Source organism: Rutidosis leptorrhynchoides, chromosome 4 (assembly GCF_046630445.1).
Source record: "Rutidosis leptorrhynchoides isolate AG116_Rl617_1_P2 chromosome 4, CSIRO_AGI_Rlap_v1, whole genome shotgun sequence".
Taxonomy (NCBI): Eukaryota; Viridiplantae; Streptophyta; class Magnoliopsida; order Asterales; family Asteraceae; genus Rutidosis; species Rutidosis leptorrhynchoides.
In genome coordinates this window covers 3,386,122-3,403,324 of record NC_092336.1, presented here as the reverse complement: position 1 = coordinate 3,403,324, position 17,203 = coordinate 3,386,122, and the positions used below count along the sequence as shown (strand labels likewise).

Sequence of the window (17,203 nt, the reverse complement as noted above, 5' to 3'; positions counted from 1 at the left end):
GTACTCGGGTTACGTGTACAATTAAATATCTGAAAAGCTTGTGGTCTATTAAAATTATGGAAATGATTGATTACGATAAACCTATGAACTCACCAACCTTTTGGTTGACATTTTAAAGCATGTTTATTCTCAGATATGAAAGAAATCTTCCGCTGTGCATTTGCTCATATTACATGGAGTCGTTCATGGCATATTTAAGTCGGTACCTCGCAATGGGACCAAATGTTGAAGACTTCGTCCAGATGGATTAGGACGAGTCGCTTCATTGTGGAACCACGAGTTTTTTAAATGAATAATGATATATTTTAGGTATTGAGTGAATTTAAACGCTAAAGTCATTTAGTTTAATGACCCGGCGGATTTCAACTAAGAAACTTCTCGTTGTTTTTACAAACACATTGATGTACTTAACTTGGTCGGAATAAATGAACTACATTTATTCTCTCACCATTATCTTTCAATTTTCATCACAATTACTACTATTTTCCTTGTCATAAAAATTTGTATTAAAACATTTTATTGAGACGTGTATTTCGCATACATATATAACGTAATTAACCTCGTAAGGAGAACTCATATTTGAATTTGAATAATAATATAATAATAACTAATAATTAATGAGAGTGCATTTTTTTCCGAAAAACATGAAATGAATAAATAAGTAGGTTTAATTTAATTAGTTATTAATTAGATTAATGACATCACTTTAAGAGCTAAATTTGTTTTCTTTTTTCTTTTGATTTTTTCTTTACAAAGTAATTAATATAATAATGACATTATCATTATAGAATTTTAATAGAAACCATAGATTATAAAAGATAGATAGATTTAAGTTATAAATAGTAACTAGTTAACCCGCGATTTCGCGAGTTTTATGAAATGATAATACTCTAAGACAATTTCAACCATGATAACAAAATTAAACAATAAAATTGTAGTATCATGGGATTGCATGTTGGTTTGATGTATTTGCTAGTCTAGTTTGTTTGGGCTTCGGTGCCTCTGTTTGTATCTTTGTTGCGAGACTCATTTTTTTGATGATGAAGTTCTTGAATTTTTATAAAGTTATAGTTAAAAAAAAAGTTAGAAAACTCCTTAAAAAAGTACAATTAAACATGTCATGACTATACCATAATCTTAATAAGTAGTTCTATTACTTGTGATTACACAACAAAGCGAGTTACACTGAGTGAGGAAATCCGAAATTCCTAATTAGTAGGTAACTGCAAAATAGTTATAGAACATTGATTATACAGCTCACTTATTATTGTTTTTCAACTATGTCTTGCATATTTTGAAGTCAAAGAAGAAATATGAACACCTTGTTTATATTCGGCCTTCGACATTGTCTAATACGAGTTTCTCTTTGCCACTACAAACATATTTGGGTCAAACCATCACACCTCAACCCATTTCGACCATACCAAAACATTACCCATTTCGACCATACCAAAACATTACCCATTTCGACACAAAACAGTGGACTGCTACAAACATTTTAAAATATGATTCTCCTACTCAATATAGACTTGGATTATGGAACACTTTGAGCAATCATACAACACAATTTATAATGATACAGACTATTTGCGCAATCAGTTAAAAACGAACACAAACTTACAATGATTCTTGAGTATGAATCTCAACATGTAACATGGGCCACTTCACCACTTCATCTGGAATACTCGAAGAAGTAATAATATGGATCCTAAATAAACACTAATTAATAAAATAAAAGATAAAAGATTCCATGTAAAAAAAATATATTCACGTGAAGATCAAAAAATTGAATATTAACAATTAGTCATTTGGGAGGTTCTGCTCATGTAAATGAAGATAAGTTCTTACCTATTTGACCATTCCCTTTAGAGCCAACTTTTGTTTTCTACCTTCAAATGGTTAGAAATAAATCATAACCCGATTTGACCATATTCAAGTAATTTGGCCAACACCCATCTAAATCCAAACAAACTTTGTTACATGACTGAATAGCAAGATCCCATACTTTTGTCAGTGTTTCAATTGCATTACAATTAGGAGCATGAAGAACGATCTTTATGAATCCACAACTAATAAAGCACAACCAAGAACTCGAAAATAGTCGTTCACGTAAAATGATGTGTGCAACTACAACACAACAATATGGCATGAATGTCATGTAAATTCAGGAAAATAATCTCACATTATGCTTTTGTAAATTATTTGATTATAATGTTAACCGCACCAAGAGGAGTGACCATGTGTATTTGCATTTGTTGCAAAGCTTGTAACCTCTCCAACAATCCTTGTAACAACAAACACATCAGGTAACATGAGAAAAGGTAAAGAAAAGGTGTTTGAGTAAAAATGTGTTCCTGGTATCTCAACTTTTTACAGCCCGTCGCCTCAATAGTAATATGTGAAATAACATAACAATAAAAATCTAGTATCAACAAATTAACAACTTTTGTGATGGATAAAAAACTTCCTAATTACATATAATATGACAACGTTGATGAACATATAAATAGATGCCAAATATGATGCATGGTTGTGTAAAAGGACAATAAACTGAAATATTTTAGCTAATCGACATATTTTCAAAACCAAACATGATGCATCAAATAACAAAAAAGGCAGGGTAAATCGAATAAAGTGAGATGTATGAGCTCATTAAGGGCAAACATCTGACCATTAATTGCCATCATTAGTTGATCTTTTATATTTCACATATAAAAGTTATGACAAACTTACATAAAGCTGAATCACACATCACACATAAGTTTATAAACACATGTTATTGCTCAAAATACATATAATGATGATAAAAAGATTGAGAACAAATAACATATTTAAGCAAAGCAAATAGTCTCATTCAGTTTGAACATAAGGATCATTCCATTATTTCCTCTATAACAAATAACATATTAAGAATGGTCTTAGATGCATGAATGAATTTTGTAAACCTTAGGCAGTGTTACCAAAAATCGGCTTAACAATATGTCCTTGAGCACTCATCATAGAATTATTGACCTAGCATTAAATATTACTATAAGTTCTTTCACATAGTACAAAATGAGACCTACAAAAAGTAAGAGTAACATAGAAAATATTGTATATGCTGTAATATAAATACTCCGTACAATATACCTCCGTGATTTGTCTGCTTTTTTGGTTGCCTCTAATTAGTGTCCTCCAATCTCCGGAGACCTCACCTAACAGTTGATTATGATGCTACGAACCAAGCCTAAGGAGAAATTTTTTTTCCATAGCAATCCATGTAGTCTCCAGGAAAATGGTACTACCGATGTCCAAAACACCATCGTCATCCAATACACTTGCAGTTGTACCAATCCCTGTAATAGGCAGAAAATCAAATATAGATCACAAATTTTTAGAGCATAAAATTACACCCTTTAATGTATATTGTAATCAACTATGGAACGAATGTAAGTACTTTATTAGGCTGACAAGTTCTTACCAAAAAAATAATTTCTCACATATTATATTAGCTAATCCAATCCTAAGTGACTGAAATAGCATAACAACAGAATGTTCCCAAACATAAACATATAATTAATTTTGAGTGTTATTGTTCTAGGTCTACAGATCATTAAGATGAATTAATATTCACAACGTCTTTAATTACGATGGTGGATCCAGCATTAAAACTGGAAAACAAATCTGAAACATTTAAAAGTTTGATTGAACTGCTCGAAAGACTCAAAATCATTTTGTATTCGAATTGATTCTTGATACAATATTAGTTCAAACATATTTGCAACTTTTATATACCCATTCAATCATTTAACCAAACAGTTGGTGTGCAAACAAAATTTATCATTCAATCGATAAATCCGTATTCGACAAACATACCATATTCAAAATCAAATCACAACAACAAATGTTCAAATTAAAAAGAGAATAGCCATGCTCATCCAGCCATTGATGTCCCAACAGACATTGTAAATACACCTGCAATTGAATTCTGGACAAGAAACATATGTATGGATAGGTAACAAAACTCAACAATTTTGAATGATCTGATGAAGCCCGAATGACTTTGATTTCATCCGATGGATTTTTGGATCTGAATTTGATTTATGCAGCGATGAAAAAGCCGATCGACTTTGAGATTTGACAAAAAAGCTTCAGACAATTAAGTATTCTTTGAATCCAATCTGCTTGGGTTCTTCGTTCCGTAATAATTTTTCAGTTACCCCGTATTTTCATATGGATAGAATAAAATTGTTGAATTAACTGAAAAAACATTAGAAACTTGGCATGGAGAGGCTGATTTTTACAATGGATTTGATCAGTTTGGCATCGATTGTTAAACCCTAATATTTTGGTGCCATGTAATTTTTCTGTAGCGGCTACGTATTTGGTTTGGTGTAACCTTACAAATGAATGCAACTTCATGAACCCCTGCACTGTTAATTTTCTTCCATGTGATTTAGTATTAAAGGACATTTTAGGTAGTTTAAAAGTAAAAAAGTGATTTATTAGTTAATTAAAATAAGAGATTATTTTGAATCATTAGATTAAGTGGTATGTAAGGAGTTTGAGAAATAATAATTATTACCTAATAAAAACCCTCTTTAGATGTGAGTGACGTACGTATAAAATTTGTTGGTTTTAGGTCATTTGTTAAAAACAGACCAAGTTTGGTGGTCAAAGTAATAAAAAATAGAGGTTATGGGATGTTATTGATAAGCTGCAAAATAGGAGATCACGTAGAAAGGAGGAGGAAAGAAGCGCCCTATAAAACACAAACGCTCCTTCCTCTCTCTCTTTTTCTCCCCTCTATGGTCTCTGATTTTTATACGATTCTATTCTAGTTGATCTTTGTAATATTTATTATAGACATCTAGTGTCTCTGATTGATATCTTCCTCAATTAATATTGTTTCTCTTGTGATTCTATATAGTGCGGTGAGGTATATGAGATAATTAGGGTTTTACCTGTGCGTAATTCTTAATGTCGATTGAAGTATAAAAACTGATAGAATAGAATTTGGGTAAATTTACGTTCCTACTCAGTAATAACAATAAATAATGGATATACGGTTTCCGTACTCTCCGGCTGAAGTTTCAAAAGTCCGTGTGGTTCAGTTCGGTATCCTCAGTCCCGATGAAATTGTAATAACCCCTTTTCTATCTATTGCTCTCTTTTTTTTTCCACCATCTTTAAATAGTAATAGTAATTATTAGTAATATAATAATAAAAGAAAAATGATGACTGTTTGTCTGATTGATTGTTACATAATACAGAGGCAAATGTCAGTGGTGCACATAGAGCATGGTGAAACAACAGAAAGGGGGAAACCAAAAGTAGCAGGACTTAGTGATCCCAGGCTCGGGACGATTGATAGGAAGCTCAAATGTGAGACTTGTATGGCCAATATGGCTGAGTGCCCTGGTCATTTTGGACATCTTGAGCTTGCTAAACCTATGTTTCATATTGGATTTATGAAGACCGTACTCAGTATTATGCGATGTGTTTGCTTTAATTGCTCCAAGATCCTTGCTGATGAGGTATATTACTACTATACATCCACACAATCTTGGATTTGATTTATCTATATGCATTTGGCTACTAGTGTCTTCTTGCCTGAGTGCAATCGCATCTGTATGTCAATATCACTATGTGTACCGCAGAGTCGGAATTGGGAATGTCATCAAGTATATATCTGAAATATAAACCATAACTGTCATGGACCAAATTCATATTCATACTAGTAGTATCTATGTAAAGTGATGTTGTGGGGTTGTAGTAACAAATCTCTTCTGCATAATTAATTTTGTTCTATATCGGAAGCTTAAACATACATTTGACACGCTCATCTTATACAGTATTTGTTGTGTGGTTTAATTAACAAGTCTCTTGCCGTGTTGACTGTTCAAGGGTGTGTTACTAGTGTTGTCATCTCTGATGATTTTCAACATATTCTGTTACATTCATGACTATGTGTCCTATCAATTATTACTTCCATATTTGTAATATATTTGTCCTTTTATTCCTTAAAGAATATTTCCATATCTATTTGTTGGAATGGAATTATGCCTATTCTCGTGGATAACACGGCAAGAGACTTGTTAATTAAGCCACACAAACAAATAGTCTGTTACATTCATGACTATGTGTCCTATCAATTATTTCATCCATATTTGTGATATATTTGTCCTTTTATTTCTTAAAGAATATTTTCATTTCTGTTTGTTTGAGTTATGCCTATTCTGGTGGATTTGAAGGAAGTGGATAAACATTTGAAGTCAAGATTTGTTTTGTTTTTTTTTTTTTTTTTTTGTGTGTGTGTGTAATTGGATCTATACAGTCTTCTTGGTTATCAGTCTTTCTACGTGTGCTTGCTTGTATTCTAGACAATATTATGTTTTACGTGATCCCTCTTTGTTTTTGCTTCCACAGGAAGATCATAAGTTCAAGCAAGCACAGAAAATAAGAAACCCAAAAAACAGGCTTAAAAAAATCTTAGATGCATGCAAGAGCAAAACTAAATGTGACGGTGGTGATGAGATTGATTCTCAAAACCAAGATGGTGATGAGCCGGTCAAAAAGAGCCGAGGGGGTTGTGGGGCCCAGCAGCCGAAGATTACTATTGAAGGTATGAAAATGGTTGCAGAATACAAGCTTCAGAAGAAGAAAAGTGACGACTCAGAGCAGCTTCCTGAGCCAGCTGAAAGAAAGCAGCAACTTTCTGCAGAAAGAGTATCATTTTGGAACTCTAATTTCATCGTGTATATATATATATATATATATATATATATATATATATACCTGTTGTGTTTCTTATATTGAAATGCTCATAATAATTAATGTTTTTAGGTCCTGAGTGTGTTAAAAAGAGTAAGTGATGAAGATTGCTTGTTGTTGGGCTTGAACCCCAAATATGCTCGCCCAGATTGGATGATCTTGCAGGTCCTTCCAATACCACCGCCTCCAGTCCGACCATCTGTCATGATGGATACCTCAGCTAGAAGTGAGGCAAGTTGTCTGATTATGTGCTTTGGCCCTGCTCATGTGGACTCTTCTTGACCCACATGATTTAACATCTGTTCCCCAAAAACGAAATTTTGTTTGTGCTTGTCCAAATAATGTTCTAAACATAATGTTTAATATTGAGACACGTGACATGTCTGGTTGGAAGTTGGAACTGAGACACTTCCGGTTCAATTTATTACAAGAATTCGGGTCAAATATTATTTCAGAAAAATGATTACAATAATGAAATAAAAATACGATTCAGGTGACTTTAGACGCGACCCCTTATTTTACGCCCGTTTAACTCATTTGACGTCAGCTGTAACTCAAGTTGACCCTTTAAATTATAAACCATCACAAGACAGCCGAGTGTTTGGGGCCTGAGTAATCCTTGCAAGAGGTCTTAGGTTCGAATCCTGTCTAGGACGAATATTTAGTGGTGGCCAGGGATGGGTTGGAAGAGTAATCATGCTGGTTGCGTACATCAGAGTATGGGGAAACCTTTTACCATTCTTTGTAACTCGAGTTGACCCTTTAAATAATAAATTGGTTAAAAATCTCACCTCTAGTTCAGAATCTCAAAGGGGCTTAACTCGAAAACGCCTTGCAGGATTTCTTCTCATTTCTGTTATCTTGTATTTATTTGTGTAATAGGACGACTTAACCCATCAGCTGGCCATGATAATCAGACACAATGAGAATCTGAGGAGGCAAGAAAGGAATGGAGCTCCTGCTCACATTATCTCCGAGTTTGCTCAGCTACTGCAGTTTCATGTTGCCACATATTTCGACAATGAGCTCCCGGGTCAGCCCAGGGTATGTATAAATATGGCATCGTTCATGTCATGTACTCATGTTATTCACCGATTAAAGAGTAATTACATTTCCACAATATGGAATTCTTGTCATCCCGCAGGCTACACAACGGTCAGGTCGTCCTATCAAATCCATATGCAGTAGGCTCAAGGCCAAGGAAGGTCGGATTAGAGGCAACCTGATGGGAAAGCGTGTTGACTTTTCAGCACGTACTGTCATCACCCCAGATCCAACCATTAACATAGATCAACTGGGAGTACCATGGAGTATTGCTCTTAATCTTACTTATCCCGAAACAGTTACTCCTTATAACATAGAAAGGTCTACTCCTTTTCTTCTAACTCATTATCTTTTTTATATTCTTTGTTCTGTTTTGACTTGGGCTGATGGTATTGTTCTCCTAAATTTTAATAGGCTGAAGGAGCTTGTTGAGTACGGTCCCCATCCTCCCCCTGGTAAAACTGGAGCCAAATATATCATCAGGGAAGATGGTCAAAGGCTTGATCTTCGTTACTTGAAGAAAAGCAGCGATCATCATCTGGAGTTTGGATACAAGGCATGTACCTTCTTTGTATTTTTTTTTCTTGGTCTTGATAGAGTCCTGTTCTTTTAATATACGCTTCTGTTTTATGGGACATTTAGATTTATTTTTTGTTTGAAACTGATTACTTTCTTGTCGTGACTTTTAAGTTGTGATATTTGTTTAACCTGTGGATTACCTGCTACTGCTTTTGATTATCTAAATTAACTATGTTACATAATCAGTTTCATTTAGCTTCAAAAGAACATATCATCAAAGGGTAAAATTAGATTCAGCTGATTATGTCCTTCTTGTAACCTAATTTGATGAACATCTCCCTTTATTTTTATTAAAGCACGTTCGTTTTGGTCATATTATCTGAATGTTAGTTATTCAAAATCACACAATCACTTTTGTTCCATCCGCTGTCCTCTCCCGTATTTAAAGAGTTATTGGTTTGATTATATACAGGTGGAGCGACACTTGAATGATGGAGATTTTGTACTTTTCAATCGACAACCGAGTCTGCATAAGATGTCCATAATGGGGCATAGGATCAAAATCATGCCATACTCCACCTTCCGGTTAAATCTGTCAGTCACTTCACCATATAATGCTGATTTTGACGGAGATGAAATGAACATGCACGTACCTCAGTCATTTGAAACAAGAGCAGAGGTTCTTGAGTTGATGATGGTGCCTAAATGCATTGTCTCGCCTCAAGCAAATAGGCCTGTTATGGGTATTGTGCAAGATACACTTTTAGGCTGTCGTAAAGTCACCAAGAGGGATACATTCATTGAGAAGGTGCTTATCACAACCAATGAGAGATATAGTTTCTTGCTGTCTGTTTTTTTATTGCGTTTTTTTTTTTCTTTCTGTCATTCGTTGCCGATATCATGTTATACTCTGTGAGTTAACAACCTTGTATATCTGTGCAGGACGTTTTCATGAATATATTGATGTGGTGGGAAGATTTTGATGGAAAAGTTCCAACACCCACCATTTTGAAACCAAGACCTCTGTGGACGGGGAAACAGGTGTTCAATCTCATTATCCCAAAGCAGATTAATCTCATCAGAACAGCAGCTTGGCATTCAGAAACTGAAACCGGGCATCTAACGCCTGGTGACACTCAAGTTCGAATAGAGAAGGGAGAGGTGATCACTGGTACTCTTTGTAAGAAAACGCTCGGTGCATCCACTGGAAGTCTTATACACGTCATATGGTGTGTTCTTTTCTACTCCTACCATCCATATCTATATCTATATCTATATACTTTATGGTAAGGTAATTTGTAGGCATGCATGAATGCAGTTGATAGTTGATAATTATTATTATATTACAGGGAGGAGGTTGGTCCAGATGCTGCTCGTAAGTTTCTTGGACATACGCAGTGGCTTGTGAACTACTGGCTTTTGCAACAAGGGTTCAGCATTGGGATTGGAGACACAATTGCTGATGCATCCACTATGGAAACCATCAACGAAACTATTTCCAAAGCCAAAAATGAGGTGAAAGAACTTATTAGGGCTGCTCAAGATAAACAGCTGGAAGCAGAGCCTGGTCGTACCATGATGGAGTCATTCGAAAATAGAGTTAATCAGGTACATGGATATGCTCAATGCTCCTCAAGATTGGAACTGCTTGCATATATAGATGATAGTGTTGCTAGCTTCAACCCCCATCGTAAAGGGTTGATTTGCCCGCGTGCATATCTCAAATGGGCCAGACGAGTGAAATAAAAATGGCAATGGTCAAACAAGTTGCAAGTTGCCAAAAGTTTAAATTTTTATGCATATAGCCTCATTTAATATATTTTTAAGCAGATTTCGAAATGTGTGCAGACAAGTGTTCTTAGCAAAATGTCAAAATGTTTTTTCACAAGTCCAAACTGACCCCCCCTTGTTAAAGTGGCCGGTTTTAAGTCCCAAACTGTTAGTCTATTACCTTACACGCCCAACCCTTCTCATCTTGCATTATCTAATAGATATATGTATTAACGATGCTGCTACTGCTGTTTTCAGGTGTTAAACAAGGCTCGTGATGATGCAGGAAGTAGTGCCCAAAAAAGTTTATCAGAAAGCAACAATCTTAAGGCAATGGTGACGGCAGGTTCAAAAGGAAGTTTCATCAATATATCACAGATGACTGCTTGTGTGGGGCAGCAAAACGTTGAGGGTAAGAGAATTCCATATGGTTTCATAGACCGGACTCTTCCTCATTTCACAAAAGATGATTATGGGCCTGAAAGCCGTGGGTTTGTGGAGAACTCGTATCTTCGAGGATTAACACCGCAAGAATTCTTTTTTCACGCCATGGGTGGTAGAGAAGGTCTAATTGACACTGCTGTCAAAACATCTGAAACTGGTTATATTCAAAGGCGGTTAGTAAAAGCCATGGAAGATATTATGGTCAAGTACGACGGTACAGTCAGGAATTCTCTGGGAGATGTTATTCAGTTTCTATATGGTGAAGATGGTATGGATGCAGTTTGGATTGAAAGTCAGAAACTTGATTCATTAAAAATCAAGAAAAAGGAGTTTGACCGGCTTTTCAGATATGAGATTGATGATGAAAACTGGAATCCAAGTTATATGCTTCCAGAACATGTCGAGGATTTAAAAACTATTCGGGAATTCCGCAATGTGTTTGATGCTGAAGTTCAAAAACTCGAAGCCGATCGAGTCCAACTTGGAACCGAGATCGCTACTACTGGTGATAACTCGTGGCCAATGCCCGTGAATCTTAAACGACTGATATGGAATGCGCAAAAGACTTTTAAGGTTGATTTGAGGCGGCCTTCGGATATGCACCCCATGGAAATCGTGGAAGCTGTTGATAAGCTTCAAGAACGCTTGCGAGTTGTTCCCGGTGATGATTTGTTGAGTATTGAAGCTCAAAAGAATGCAACTCTGTTCTTCAACATTCTCCTGCGTAGCACGTTTGCTAGCAAACGAGTGTTGAGTGAGTACAGACTTACACGTGAGGCATTTGAGTGGGTTATTGGTGAGATAGAGTCGAGGTTCTTACAGTCACTTGTTGCACCTGGAGAAATGATTGGGTGTGTTGCAGCGCAGTCAATTGGTGAGCCTGCAACCCAAATGACTCTAAACACCTTTCATTATGCTGGTGTGAGTGCAAAGAATGTGACTCTCGGTGTTCCCCGATTGAGAGAGATTATCAATGTTGCTAAGAAGATCAAAACCCCTTCGTTGTCTGTGTATTTGAAGCCAGATGTTAGCAAGACAAAGGATCGGGCCAAGAATGTTCAATGTGCGTTGGAATACACGACACTTCGCAGTGTGACTCAAGCTACTGAAGTATGGTATGACCCGGATCCCATGAGTACCCTTATTGAAGAGGATGTTGACTTTGTTAAGTCATACTACGAAATGCCGGATGAAGAAATCGACCCCGAAAAAATATCTCCATGGCTGCTCCGTATCGAGTTGAATCGTGAAATGATGGTTGATAAAAAGTTGAGCATGGCAGATATTGCTGAGAAGATTAATCTCGAGTTTGATGATGATTTGACTTGTATATTCAATGATGACAATGCTGAGAAGTTGATTCTACGTATACGTATCATGAATGATGAAGCTCCGAAAGGTGAGTTGCAAGATGAATCAGCTGAAGATGATGTTTTTCTCAAGAAGATTGAGAGTAATATGCTGACCGAAATGGCTCTACGAGGGATTCCTGATATTAACAAGGTGTTTATAAAATCGGGAAAAGTGAACAAGTTTGACGAAAATGAAGGATTTAAGCCGGAAGTTGAATGGATGCTAGATACTGAAGGTGTAAATCTGTTGGCTGTTATGACTCATGAAGATGTGGATGCCTTACGGACGACTAGTAATCATTTGATTGAAGTGATTGAAGTACTAGGGATCGAAGCGGTTCGAAGGTCGTTATTGGACGAGCTTCGTGTGGTTATTTCTTTTGATGGATCCTATGTCAATTATCGGCATTTGGCTATATTGTGTGATACTATGACTTATCGTGGTCATCTTATGGCTATAACACGTCACGGGATCAATAGGAATGATACCGGACCCATGATGCGATGTTCATTTGAAGAAACAGTTGATATCCTCCTTGATGCCGCTGTGTATGCTGAAACCGATTACCTTCGGGGAGTTACTGAAAATATAATGTTGGGCCAACTTGCTCCTATAGGGACAGGAGATTGTTCTTTGTTGTTAAATGAGCAGATGCTACAACAAGCCATAGATGTTCAGCTCCCCAGTTATATGGACGGTCTTGATATTGGAATGACACCTGGCAGATCACCAATTACTCCTTTCCATGACGGCTCAATGTCGCCTACCAATTACCTTCTGAGCCCAAATCTACGATTGTCACCGATTAACGATGCACAGTTTTCACCTTATGTTGGTGGGATGGGCTTTTCTCCCACATCTTCACCCGGATACAGTCCATCCTCCCCTGGTTACAGCCCGTCATCTCCTGGCTATAGCCCAACTTCACCTGGCTATAGCCCTACCTCACCTGGTTATAGCCCTACTTCACCTGGCTATAGTCCTACTTCACCGACATACAGTCCAAGTTCACCTGGTTATAGCCCTACCAGTCCAACTTACTCCCCCACCTCACCTAGCTATTCCCCTACCTCACCTAGTTACTCACCCACCTCACCCAGTTACTCCCCAACCTCACCCAGTTACTCACCGACATCACCTAGTTACAGCCCGACATCTCCTGCTTACAGCCCGACATCACCTGCATACAGCCCAACATCGCCAGCATACAGCCCGACCTCTCCATCATACAGCCCGACCTCACCATCCTACAGTCCAACTTCACCATCATACAGCCCGACCTCACCGTCCTACAGCCCGACCTCTCCGTCGTACAGTCCTACCTCTCCATCTTATAGCCCAACGTCACCTGCCTACAGTCCTACTTCCCCTGGATATAGCCCGACTTCGCCAAGTTATAGCCCTACTTCACCTAGCTATAGTCCAACCTCACCAAGTTACAATCCTTCATCAGCCAAGTACAGCCCCTCTCTGGCTTATTCCCCTAGCAGTCCAAGGCCTTCAAGTCCATATAGCCCTACATCTCCCAATTACAGGTGCCACTCTCAGTGCCAATCTCTCTATCTTTTCTGATCATCACATGCTCTATAAATATGAAGCTGCTTTTAAATCTCTCTTTATTAGTATCGATTTTGTATTTTGTTACTGTTATTTGACAAACATACCTGAATAGGTAGGTCATCACAAGTGGTTTTTACTTGACTATGATTGGTAAATGTGTTGAATTTTGTTATTGCAGTCCCACTTCACCATCATATTCTCCAACCTCTCCATCTTACTCACCTTCAAGCCCAACATACAGTCCTAGCAGGTACGTACATTCATATCTCTTGAAACTCAAAATAGAGAAGTTTAGCAATTTGCCTTGTGTGATGTTTCAATTTTTTTATATTTGTGTTTCTGCATGCAGTCCTTATGGCTCCGGTGTTGGTCCTGACTACAGCCCAAGCTCACCGCAATACAGGTATATTCCAATCTCACATTTTTATTTTGATTTAGTTTGCTGGCTCTAAAAAATAACACCTCTTTAAAAAGTGGACAGTTTCGTGTATATAGAGCCATTATAGAATATACATTAGTAATTGTTTTGATTTACGAGCTATGTAGTCTGTACTAATAATCCATTACAACAACAATACTCAATCCGGCCATTGACGGGGGGTATGGGGAGGTGAGATGTAAATAGTCATATCTCTACCCGAAGGTAGACGTAGAGGAGAGACTGCTTCTAGTATGTATGGATATAGTATTTATATTTGGGAGTGCAATTAAAAGTGTAGACAACTACACGAGTTGATTATATTACTATTGATCTACTATCAAAGGGTAACTTCAGGTATTCGGTCTCTCTAATCATGATCTATTGTAATATTCGTGTGTGTATGTTGGTTCATGTTGCTATCGGATTTTGTTAAATTAATGGTATTTGGGTTTTATTTCAGTCCCAGTGCTGGGTACTCACCGAGTGCACCTGGATATTCACCATCGTCGACCAGCCAGTATACTCCTCAAACTAGCAACAAGGACGATGGGTCGAGGCCTTAGTATGACTGTTGGACATTTCTTTGGAAATAAATTCTGCTTTTTGTATCGCATGACGCATCTATGTGTAACATCATAATGTTAGATGGTGTATGACAGGATTCTGGGAGTAGTTGAACTTCAACTCGTTTGCTATGAAACTGAAACGATACTAGTGTGTTGTTTTGAATACTTTTTGGAATGCTGCGTTTGTTGCTCCAAAGAGCAAGTAAAACAAACTAGGGTTGTCTGTTATTTGTTGTGTCAATTAGCATGTAGATTCCTAAATCTGCTTAATGGACATTTACATCCAGATGTTTCTAATAAACGTTGTTAGAAGTTTGAGTCTTGTTGAGCTCATAGTCTATTTAGATTCTCAATTGGATGACACATTCTAGATCCCCGTTCATACTATGCAAGTACGTTTCTCAAGTTCCTTTAAGCACTTTTGCTGTGATCATCTCGGCATATCTAACAGAATGTCATGAATGGTATGTGGTTTTCACTGCATACCAAGGTTATTATTGACACCAAGGGTTGGGTCACATTTGACAGTTGGCCCTTGTAATAGGTTGTGAGGGTTAGATTTAGTTTGTGTGTATGGTTGCGCCCGGATGTTTAGTATGTTGATTTTGAGGCTTCAACTTTTGGATGAAGTTTCCCGTTTAATTATTGAGTTTAAAATCCTTTTTCACCGAAAAGAAAAAAAATGTCAGTTGGGTTGAGGGTCTATTGTTTGCAAGGTCAAGGCTCTTTGTTTAGACAAAAATGCTGAAATTGAATCAGATCTTTATTCATGAAGTAAAATTTTAATGTTTCCCAACTAAAATTCTAGCCATACACTCATACGTGAATTTCTTTCACGTAATTATTGTGTTAAGCCGTTAAGGTTATAATAAAGAGACGATAACAGCAAAACCTACTCATTAAGAAGGGAAGATGTAGGGCATATATATTTACCCGAGTATATATCTTCTAAAAAGTAATAGCTTGTTTGAGTGTATGACTAGAATTTGCCATTAATTTTTTTACCTATTGAACTAGCCTCACACATACAAACTGATGGTAAAGAAACTTATACACCAAAATAAATACAACTGCTGAAAAAACTAAACGACACACAACTATTGAAACCAAACGATCTCTAATGAGATCCCACAACAGAGTCGAAGATGCCGCATGCACAATTCAACTTATGATGCCAAACATAGTACTAGGTGAAACCACCGAATACTCGTTGCCTGTGAATGGATCGGAGAGGAGAGAGGAGGTGACTATTCCTGAGACTATCCATTGAAACTCATACTTCAACCCGAAGTTCAGAAAACTATCGAAAACATTTAATTAAACATCTTGACGCAAAAACCAAAGAAATTGACCCCCCAGGAAGCACAACCAATCCCAAAACCAACTTGGGACCTAGGGTTGTGCAGATGACAGGGAGAACCAAAATATACCGAAGACCTTGATGACTAAGTTTATTGATGGCTTGTACACAGAGATGTATAGCCTAAGTTTATTGATGGCTTGTACACACGTGTAGAGTCTACGATTATTGATGACTTGTACACAGGTGTAGAGTCTACGATTATTTACTGTGGATTGTGGATATTGATACTTAAATTTTTATATATATTGAGTTTAAACCATCAGTATTAGAAATTAAGTTTAACCTATCACAATTCAATATTAAATTTAATTTATAATTTAAAATTCATTAATCTAATATTAATTTTTTTAACAAAATTAATATAGTATAATTTTAAATATATATATCTATCTATATATTATATTCGTAACAAAAGAGATATTAGCAAAGCAATTTTTTAAGAAGTTGATATGTCGAAATTATAACCTTTGGATTTAAAAGTAATACAGTAATGATTAAGAACCATTGGATTAAATTAGAAAACAATATTGGCACATAGTATTAATCTATTTGAGGTAAGAATGCCCTAAAATAAATTTACGATTTAAGCTATTTTATTAATCTATATAATTTTGTAATACTCCGTAATACGCAATACATTTCTACCTGCTTCAACTATACTCTAGATCCTTCTCCATTTATAATTTTTTGCTTCAAATCGTCAAAATAGCCTTCAGTACAGGTGGATGTACTGGATCCGTGCTCACGGCCCACGGGTATAATCCCTAATTTCAACTACGTTTGTACATTCATTCATATACGCTTATTAACAACAACAACATAACCCAATCCCACATAAGTGGAGTATGGGGAGGTAAGATGTAGACAATTCTTCCACAAAGAGAAGTCATTTCTACATATAGAGTGAAACATCCAAGAGTAGAGAGTCTTCCCTCTCAATGTTCTATGGATAGAGAGATTGATTTCGAATGGACCTTCGGCCAATAAGTAAGTTAAAAAAAGTGTGAGACGCTATGAAAATAGTAGAATTAAATTTACATAGGTTTTAAACATGTCTGAAGTTCAATTTAGGCTTTAAGTGACAGTCAAGTCGTCAATAAATCAATGATTGCTGTCTGATTCGATTGACAAAGCCATCATATACGTTTATTAACCTATAACCAATTTTATATTAAATAATGTTTAATCTAGCTAACATAATTAGGAATTTACTAACGACACACAAGAAGTGCCGTCAATACGTATAAAACATTTGTACAATCAAATAACCGTCACCATAAAATTAAGTTAATAACCAATTGATGTTTTAAACGTGTTAATGACAATCTTTAATAACAAAATCCAATTAACATGGAGAACTTTAATTAAAAAGTCAAATTTAATGTGCATTTCTGATTGGAGAATCTAACA

At 36.3% G+C, this 17,203-nt stretch overlaps 1 protein-coding gene and 1 long non-coding RNA gene across 4 annotated transcripts; one reads left to right on the top strand and one right to left on the bottom strand.

The window, feature by feature from the left end:
* Positions 1-1,013: 1,013 nt before the first annotated feature.
* LOC139843275 (uncharacterized) lies at positions 1,014-4,366 on the bottom strand. 3 transcript variants are annotated; one of them, XR_011757493.1, is made up of 5 exons: positions 3,909-4,366; positions 3,130-3,335; positions 2,946-3,012; positions 1,849-2,284; positions 1,014-1,708 (listed from the first exon to the last, which is right to left on the bottom strand). It is a non-coding gene; the product is annotated as an uncharacterized lncRNA (long non-coding RNA). The 3 variants fall into 3 exon arrangements; XR_011757494.1 differs by having other exon boundaries at positions 1,014-1,676; XR_011757492.1 differs by having other exon boundaries at positions 1,014-2,284.
* A 388-nt stretch (positions 4,367-4,754) lies between these two features.
* LOC139839816 (DNA-directed RNA polymerase II subunit RPB1-like) lies at positions 4,755-14,751 on the top strand. The gene is made up of 14 exons (XM_071829982.1): positions 4,755-5,120; positions 5,253-5,516; positions 6,409-6,708; positions 6,826-6,984; positions 7,636-7,797; positions 7,898-8,118; positions 8,212-8,353; positions 8,789-9,124; positions 9,259-9,545; positions 9,666-9,924; positions 10,345-13,418; positions 13,622-13,693; positions 13,793-13,846; positions 14,325-14,751. Exons 1-14 carry the CDS (start codon positions 5,037-5,039, stop codon positions 14,425-14,427), a joined length of 5,517 nt encoding a protein of 1,838 aa, XP_071686083.1. The 5' UTR covers positions 4,755-5,036; the 3' UTR covers positions 14,428-14,751.
* Positions 14,752-17,203: the final 2,452 nt, after the last annotated feature.